Genomic DNA, 8,975 nt, shown 5'->3' on the forward strand with positions numbered 1-8,975 from the left:
AATAACCTCTTTAAAGTTAATAATTTTATTTTTTAATTAATAAAAATATTTTTAGATTTTTATAATTTTATATAAAATTATATTAAATATAAAGATAATTTTCAAAATCAAATTTTAAAAAATTATCCATTCCTACCTTTCAAAATCTACAGTAGAATGAAATAATTTTATCATAAGTTATTTATAAAAAAAAATTAACCAAACACTAAAATTAACTTTTTGACATTTCAAAATCACTTTTAAGCCTTCCGATTATTAACTTTTTAACTTTTCAAAATCACTTTTAAACCTTCCAAAAATAATTTCACACGAGCCAAATAAACTACCTAAGAAGCTCAAATTCGGTCTATGATTTTAGATACACAGAGATATACCTACGGCAAAAAATATTTTCAGTGCCTTTTTCTTGGAAGGAATGATAATATAGCTTCTCATATAATTACACAATTAATTTACTATATTAATGTTAAACTTCTTATGTACAAGGATGAAGTTACATGTAAAAATCAAAAGTACGGCACATTACATGCTGGCAACAATGGAAGGAATTTCCGTTTCCATTTCAGGCTCTCCATCTGCTCCCGCAACATTTGTCTGCAACTCAAAATCAAAGCATTTGTGAGAAATAAATATAAATGGTGATCTCACACCATGGTGCATCCAACATTTAAGTAAAACACACCTCCAAGTCCTTCCTTTTATGTTGAGCAAGATAACGATCCAATGCACCTTTGCCGTAAAGAATCTTAGCCCCACAGCCACGATCCTCTGACCCGACAGCCTCTTCATCGACTACAACAGCATCAATTACCTCATCTCCTGCCCTAACATCAGGAATCTACAAAATAGATCATAAAATTGGTTACCATGTTTCCCATCCACGCAGCTGGAAAGGCAGAAGAATTAATTGCTATATAGCTTGATCTGTTCGGATTTTTAGCAAGTGTATTGGTCGGCAACTACACCACTAAGACTAGCTACCTAATTGTCTATAATTAGCCGCTCAGCTATAGTCCTACAGATAACATCTATGGTTCTACAGGCTCCACAAATGAGATACTGTTGTTCAAACACGACATACCTCATACATGGCGTCCATCAAGATGTTCTCCAATAGTGATCGCAATCCCCGAGCCCCAGTATTTTTACTTATAGCCTTTTTAGCAATTAATCTCAAAGCATTTTCCGTAAAATGCAGCTTGACCTGAGAAAAGCAATAACTTAGACACTGAGACAGAGAAATTATAGGGAAAAACCTTCTATAATTGTGCAAGAACTTCAGTAAGCATAGTAAAATAACATTATAACAGTAAATATCTTCAATAAACCAGCTAGAAAGACACTGAGGCACTCACGCCATTCATTTGGAACATTTTTCTGTATTGCTTCCCAAGTGCGTTCTTTGGCTCCGTCAGGACCTACAGAATGTCAGTGCCAGTAAGATTACTGAGGCTCATGGGTAACTTGTAAAACCGAGGAAAATGGCATTTCTGCAGGAGTAAAATTGATGCAACTAATTACATCAATCCCATTATTGCCCACTATTATAATAATGGCAGAAAAGGAAGTATTCAAAACACAAGCATACCAGTAAAAATATAGTTCTCATGAATATGAGAAAGCATGTCAGCTGCTCCTCTTCATCATGCAAATAACAACAGAAAACACATTGACTATTACCTGAACAAGTTGATTTTCAGTTAGAGCTAACAAGCTCACAAGAACAGGAAATCGTCCAACAAATTCTGGTATCAGACCATATGCAATGAGGTCACTGCTTTCTACCTGCCAACAAGGGAGTTCACAGTATATATCCGAAATCTAGCGGAATTACAAATGCAATCAGCTGTAAATTTTAACACTGACTGGTAAATCACTTACAGTCTCCATTAAAGACGATGTCACAACAGCATCTGTAACACCACCAGCCCTCATATTTGCACGTACTGGGGCACCAAATCCAATAGAAGAATCCTGCCGCCTACAGTGGACTCAAAAGCACACTCAATTTCCAAGGAAAAACTATCCACATCATGTCCAATGCAACGACATTGAAATTATAACCTCTAAACTGGTATTACCTTTCCGAGATTGTTTTTTCTATGTCAACAAAGGCACCCCCACAGATAAAGAGTATATCCTTTGTGTCAATCTGTGGAAAACATGAATAATGAGAACATCAAACACAATTCTACTCCTAAAAGTAAATGAGATTGAAAATCTATCCAAAAGAAGTCCAGCACCAGCCAATCACCCAATAATAATCATCATAAGAATGTGGTCAAGGCCAAGTCCTCACAGGTGTTGAAAAATAATAAATAAATGTACCTCTTAAACTCATATGGCTATGCCTATGTGCTTGTACCATGACCATATTTTATATGCAAATAAGTCCACATCTATGAAACATTTTTAGAAACCACATCATATTTACCTGAATGTTGTCACCTCTAGGATGCTTTCGAGCTCCCTTCTCAGGAACATTGACAACCTAGATCACAAAACTTCAGTGCATCAGAATACAAATAAATCAATTATGTTGGTTTGTGAAACAATGACCAAATGTTGAAATTTGAATCTTGTTCATCCACGTCTAGAGGTTAACACATATACAGCTTGTTCTGTAGCTGCTTAAATGGCACCATGCCACCTCCACAGAGCTCAATGATCGAGATACAGAGGAACAAATAAAAATTCAGTCTCAATTCATGCAAATAAAGCACTTAACAGTTCCTTCCAGCATTTTCAGCAGAGCTTGTTGAACACCCTCTCCAGACACATCTCGACTAATATTAAGGCTCTCCGCCTGCCCAAACAAAAAGGCAGAGCATGAAGAAGTGTTCACATCAAAGAAAAACAATATCTCCGATAAAAATGTTTTGATCATGAAAAAAGTGAGGGGAACCTTTTTGGTGATCTTATCAACTTCATCAATATACACAATGCCCTGCTGAGCAGCTGCAACATTATAGTCAGAAACCTGTGAAACGAGAATGATTTTAGATCTGCAATCCAATATAAGCATAAAATGTCATAAATTCCAACAATTTCCCAAGTGACATAACACTTTCTGCCCATCTTACAAGGACATAAGAAGTATGCAGCCTTAACTAAAAGCACCTTCCATATTCTACCCCAAAAACACCACACAAAACCTACCTAGTACCAGGTTCACCTTCCTACTACACACCTACGAGAAATGGACAAAAGCTGAACATATAAGAGAAACGGACAAATGCTGATGATTCCATCAGAAACCAAGTGGCAAAGTTTGTCCTTTGATATTTTGATAATATTGCAGCACCCAATTTCCCGCAAACATACCAGGGGATCATCTACTTCCAAGGCAAGAAAGTTAAGAAAAAGGTACAGAAACTAGAAAGTTCCATTTGTGCTCATAAGGACATACGTTAGGAGATTGGCCAACTTAATGTGGAGACAAAGTGGATCAGACGAAAGACTGGTCGAAACAAGGTTAGAAACTAACAAAAATATCGAAGGCACTACTACACTTTGGAAAAGGCTATTAAGCAGAAGATGGTCAAAAAAGAACTGCAGTTCAGTGGTTTTACATACTCTCACAACTCATCCATGTAAACCAGTCAAGAGAAGCACCCCGCAAAGAATCCTTTAAAACACATTTACTGATTTTTGGTTAGGAAGGATTGCTGTCTTTACAACATTATAAAAACCTAGTTACCAGGACAGCAAAAGAACCAAACTGACCAGAAAAATATCACAATAGCTTGATAAAGAAAATGCACAACAGTTCATATCCTCTGTGACTAAATCTACAGAAAGACTCAATTTTCTGTTTCCTGGATGTTTAAAATCAACAATCTAACTCAGAAATACTCAATCCTTCACCTATTACTTCATAATATCTGGATTCCACTACGAAAAAAATGAAAAATTACAGAAATTCGATTGAAAGTTTTGAAAAACTATCAACTGCAACAATCACTACAGTAGCAGAAACCAAAAGTAGAAAGCATAACTCATGAAATGATGCAAGATCATACACATGCCATCAACAGGTGACGTGCATTTTAAAAACAAAGTAGCTCTTCAACATCTAATTGATGCATGTAAACAAATTATGTTTCTGAGAATTTACCGTGAGAAGTTTGTATAAGATGGACTCCACATCTTCTCCAACGTATCCTGCCTGCAAATAAAATGCCAATGCCACAATAAAGTGAGTGCCAGTCACAATTTGCACAGATTTCCAACTCAAGTACAGCAACCAAATATCAAGAGTTGACACAATTACAACAAGAAGAACACAAAGAACAATCCATAGAATACTTTCATCACATAAATCAAGTGCATGTCTGAGTGCTTGCCCACACATGTGCTTGTCTATGTGCATTCATGTGCGCAGTTGTATTTGAGTAAGAGAGAACAGGAATGTAAATGGTGGATCATATACTCTTAAACAAATGGTAACAGGAAGAAAATCCCAAATTAGATAAGGTTTCTGGTTCCCCCGTCTCCCCCCCCCCCCCCCTCCTCTTCTCTCTCTCTATTTATCCTCTTCAGCCGGAAATCGTACTCCATTCAGACAGGCTTGAATGTCTTGCCCAGCCCAGGTATTAATATTTAATGTTTTAAGCACACCCACATATATACTAAATACACCTATTAAAAAAATTAAAATATATTTCATAATCGGCCTAAGACCAAAGCTCAAATGTAAAAGCCACTTCCAAATATTCAAATTGGAAGTGGAATAGCAATGGCTATCAACTATTTTGAAAGAGCCATTAAAAGATGGAAAAGAGCCATCCGCAAATGGCCTTCCCTCCACCCCCCCCCCCCCCAACCAAATAGTTGGCTTTATTTTAAATTTTCATTTTCTTTTCTCACAAATACTCAACTCTCCCTAGTAGGAGGGTCTTTAGCAATACATTTGTTTGCAATTGCAATCAAGTTTTTGCTACCCCTCTTAACTCGATGAACATAAAATGATCGAACATTTTTTAGCGAGGGTGCTTGGATCTCTTTCAATGATGAGGACAATCATTTTAAATTCTTCAAAATTTCAAAATTTATAGAGAGAATGGAGCATTTGGAAGAAAAGAAAATTTTATGAACAAAACATAAAAATAAGAACCATTGAATGGGAAAAGTGTAACTACTCTTTTCTATTATATTTTATGGCTCTTTAGGAAGAGTCATTGGCCACTGCTACACCTACCAGTTCCAATTTGAAAATTTTAAAGTGGCATTTACATTTGCGCTTTGGCAATTATTTAAGCCGAATATGAAATATAATATTATAATTTCAATTGTATATTTAGTATTGATGTGGGGTGCACTTAAATGACTAAAAATTGTAATGCCCAATCCGCCTAGGTAGGCCAACACATTTAAAGCGCAGCTGGCTCTTTTTGCCAAGCCTACTTCGTATAGGATGTTGGACTTACGGTATCATATTCGTAATTTTCTACCCCAACATTAATTATGCAATGATCTTTGGGAGGCAGTGCACCTAGTTAAATGTATTTGTCTCTCCTTAGGATTATAGTTATTGCATAATTTGTTAATTTAGTTGTGCTGTGGTATTCTAATTTCTATTCACCCGGACAGCAATTAAGTATTACATAACTTAACACTAGTCCTTTTCATTTAGTAATTCATAGCATAGCTGTCTTTTCTATTCACCCCAACTGGAATTAAGTGTCACATAACTTACACTAGTCCTTTTCATTTAGTAATTAATAGCATAGTTGTCTTAGACTTTTACACGATGATTTAGTAATTCACCATCAATTTTACAATAATTTGCCTTTTTATCTTAGTAATTTAGTAATTGTGCCATTTCGTGTTTAAACATAAGCATAAAGTAATCTTTTCAAATGGATAATTTACATACAACCAAATTGAATATGGAAATCGAAAAAGAATATTAATAAGGAATTAAGAATTAAGGGACATTAAAAAAAATGATTATAAAAATAATAACCCAAGCTCGGGACAACCCCGGGCAAGCAAAAATCCAGTCTTTTTCCCAGGCTCAGGCTTAAATAAACAACAACTGCCCCATTTGTCTGACCTAAACCAGAGCTCTAAAACATGAAACAATCTCATCAATTTTTTAAATATTATATTTCTTGTTGTTATCAGTTCTGTTTGCTGTAGATCTTCAGTCAAACAGAAGAACAAAGGAAAATACCAAACATCAGATGCTACTAAAACCAAAATTATGCGCAGCTAAACCTAGATGCCAATTAGGTAATTAAATAACATTTCCCTAGAGTATTACAACATTAAAAACCAAATAGAAATTTCCTGAAGGCCAAAAGGGCAATTCCCCTCAACAAAGCAGCACTTGCATTACTTATTGCTGGCTTTTCAGAAGGAAAGTGGAAGAAAAAAGTAGAAAAAGTATCCAACTAAAACAAGAGTCAGTGACTTGCCTGAGTCAAAGTAGTAGCATCTGCAATAACAAAGGGAACATTCACATAGCGTGCCAAGGTCTTGGCAAGTAAAGTCTTCCCTGTCCTTGAAACAGATTTAAAAGAGTACAGGTGAGACTAGTAATATACAGTAGCATTATAATGATCATTAAACTTAAATTCTATGACAGCACAGTTAGGAACGAAACAATACCACAATAAAAGTCCAGTCAAAACTCAACACTGCAAATAATCAGATATCAATGCAAATAAATGAAAGAAAAAAAAAAGAGAAAAAAGAAAAAAAGAAGAAGAAGAAGGCTAAGTAGAAAAAAAAAGAAAAAGGGATAGGTCCTTCTCTTATAAAATTTTTTTAAGCAGTAGTTACCCCAAAAAGGAAAATGATCCAACCTCATTAATTACACATAAGCCTGAGCAATCAAGGACAAATAGAAATTGCAATGCATCCAAACTAGACTATTATTAGCAACCACACGTAAAACATCTAAAGAAGAGAGCACTATACAGCCAGGATACAAGGCTTACAGAAGATTTTTTTGAAAAAAAAAAAAAAAAAGAGGCAAAACTGAAAAAGTTAGAAGTAGACTATAGATTATTAGAAAAAGGACAACACCAAATTACCTGAGCCTGTTGGCCCCATTAGGAGAATGTTACTTTTCTCCAGCTCCACAGTATCATCATCTACTCCATCTGTTGTGCAGCTGCTAGATTCTCCTGCTGACCTAACTTCCCAAGTGGTCGTAGCCATGTTAACAACTGAGTTCCCTCTCAGTGAGTGTGATCAATAATAACAAACAGCAATGCACATACGCATGAACATGGCAGTAAAATGAGAAAAAAGGATTCAAACAACGTGTGCATGCACTTTCTTTTTTTTCTTTATTTAAATTGAGGTGTGCGTATACCGAAGAAAAAGAGCTAACCGTTTTTGCGATGACTCATTATAAATTCTCATATAGTGATTGTACACTGCCACAGACAGCACCTGCATTCAGGAAAAAAAATATTATTTCTTAAGATAATGTTGACATTGAGTTCCTCGTTTATACATGGAGACATTAATCATTGAAAATATAATTTAACTGAATCGTTCAACTGATATGCAGCTTCCAAAATTGGCTCAATGCACAAAAACATGATAAAAGCCCCTTCCTTTTATATAAATAGGAGAACTGAAAGCATTTCCTAGTAAAGCCAATTAGGAAAAGTTAGACCCTCAACAATTTGCATTCTCATATTACATTTTTCATCATGAAAGCCATACCAACCATCACATTTTTATAAAAAATACCACATATTGAGTTGTCAAAATAAAACTTCTTCCCAGCTAAACTACTTCTAATGAGTCTTGATATTTATAAAAATTCAATAAAACAACATGCTTCACATTCAGATGAAAATAAAATTCAATGACGAAATAGTAAATTAGAACTTGAAGCTAGTCTTGTTGCTTCTAGGATTCTGAGAACCAAACAAAATCACATATTACCACCAAAAATACAAGGAACACTTGAAAACCAGCAACCAAACAAAACAATGCCAAAGATAAATAAATAAATAAACAAAATAACAATCATAAAGCCAATTGAAAAAAAAAATTCACCTTCTTAGCTCTCTCCTGTCCAATCACAAACTTATCGAGCCCCTTACAAATCTCCTTCGGAGTTGGAAACTTGTTCCCCAAATTTGAGCCACCCCAGCACCCATCCTTCGAACCTGAACCAAACCCACTTCCTGACCCGCCTCCGCGCACCAGATTAGGACCCTGTCCATTGACCCGGACCGCAATTCCATCCCCCGGAGGCTGCCATACTTCTGGTGGGTCCCCATATGAGCTAGTAATACTACTACTGCCACCCGTCAATTTTTGACATTTCGCATTATCTGTGCATAATTGAGAGCCCTTTTCGACCAATTCTCCACGAAGAGAGACGGGCCTGAATGAAGTGAAGTGATAGGGAGTGTTGATGACGTGATCGTCCCACTTTGAACGGTGTGCACAGCGAGAGCTGCTTGCTACACGACCAGCATGCATGTAACTGAGCATCAGGTACCTGAACTGGGATACTGTTAAAGAGGTCGTTCCCACCGTGGCGGGTTTGGATCTGAGTGCAGCAGCAGCAGCAGCCATTAGTGCGGGAATTATCAATTTTTCCCGGGGAAAAAAAAGAAAAAAAAAAGAAAAGGAAAAACTGAAAATAAGGGTTTAAAGATGGGATTCAGAGGATCATTCAAAGAGGTCAAAAGGGAAAATTCGGTGAGGGATTTGAGAGAATTTGAGGTGAATTGAAGTGGGTATCTGTTAGAATTTGAAGATTGGGAATGAAGATGAATTAAATTAAAACAACAGTCAACAAAAGGGGCAACCGGAGATAAAATATCTTTTTGATATTTACAGGATATGAGGTTTCCAGAGAATTTAACAAAAATATTTTGTGTAGAGGTGTTAGAGCAAACGATGTCGTTGTGACTTGGCAAATTGGGCACCAACAAATTTGTCATAAAATATCAAAGGCAGATTCTATTTCTTCCAAGTACAATGAATTATCAAAC

General features: G+C 35.9%; 1 protein-coding gene across 4 annotated transcripts; it reads right to left on the reverse strand.

The window, feature by feature from the left end:
* Positions 1 to 389: 389 nt before the first annotated feature.
* LOC18047575 (CLP protease regulatory subunit CLPX1, mitochondrial) lies at positions 390 to 8,875 on the reverse strand. Of its 4 annotated transcripts, none has more exons than XM_006441027.2 (15): positions 8,026 to 8,875; positions 7,346 to 7,407; positions 7,044 to 7,144; positions 6,423 to 6,502; positions 4,118 to 4,168; positions 2,906 to 2,980; positions 2,729 to 2,806; positions 2,435 to 2,491; positions 2,082 to 2,152; positions 1,882 to 1,981; positions 1,681 to 1,785; positions 1,356 to 1,418; positions 1,082 to 1,204; positions 683 to 838; positions 390 to 600 (listed from the first exon to the last, which is right to left on the reverse strand). In XM_006441027.2, the coding sequence occupies exons 1-15, from the start codon at positions 8,551 to 8,553 to the stop codon at positions 523 to 525; spliced, it is 1,728 nt and encodes a 575-aa protein (XP_006441090.1). In that variant the 5' UTR covers positions 8,554 to 8,875; the 3' UTR covers positions 390 to 522. The 4 variants fall into 4 exon arrangements, with proteins under 4 accessions (XP_006441090.1, XP_006441089.1, XP_024043918.1 ...); XM_006441026.2 differs by having other exon boundaries at positions 390 to 594; positions 8,026 to 8,874; XM_024188150.1 differs by having other exon boundaries at positions 7,044 to 7,148; positions 8,026 to 8,112.
* Positions 8,876 to 8,975: the final 100 nt, after the last annotated feature.

This window comes from Citrus clementina, unplaced genomic scaffold (assembly GCF_000493195.1).
Source record: "Citrus clementina cultivar Clemenules unplaced genomic scaffold, Citrus_clementina_v1.0 scaffold_3, whole genome shotgun sequence".
Classification (NCBI taxonomy): Eukaryota; Viridiplantae; Streptophyta; class Magnoliopsida; order Sapindales; family Rutaceae; genus Citrus; species Citrus x clementina.

Excerpts from the sequence above, each read along its gene's own strand:
- LOC18047575 (XM_006441027.2), bottom strand. The coding sequence starts at position 8,553 with ATGGCTGCTGCTGCTGCTGCACTCAGATCCAAACCCGCCACGGTGGGA. Across the intron at positions 7,145-7,345 it reads AATGAGTCATCGCAAAAACG|GTCAGCAGGAGAATCTAGCA; the intron begins GTTAGCTCTTTT and ends TTGGGAAGTTAG. Across the intron at positions 839-1,081 it reads TGATGGACGCCATGTATGAG|ATTCCTGATGTTAGGGCAGG; the intron begins GTATGTCGTGTT and ends TCTATTTTGTAG.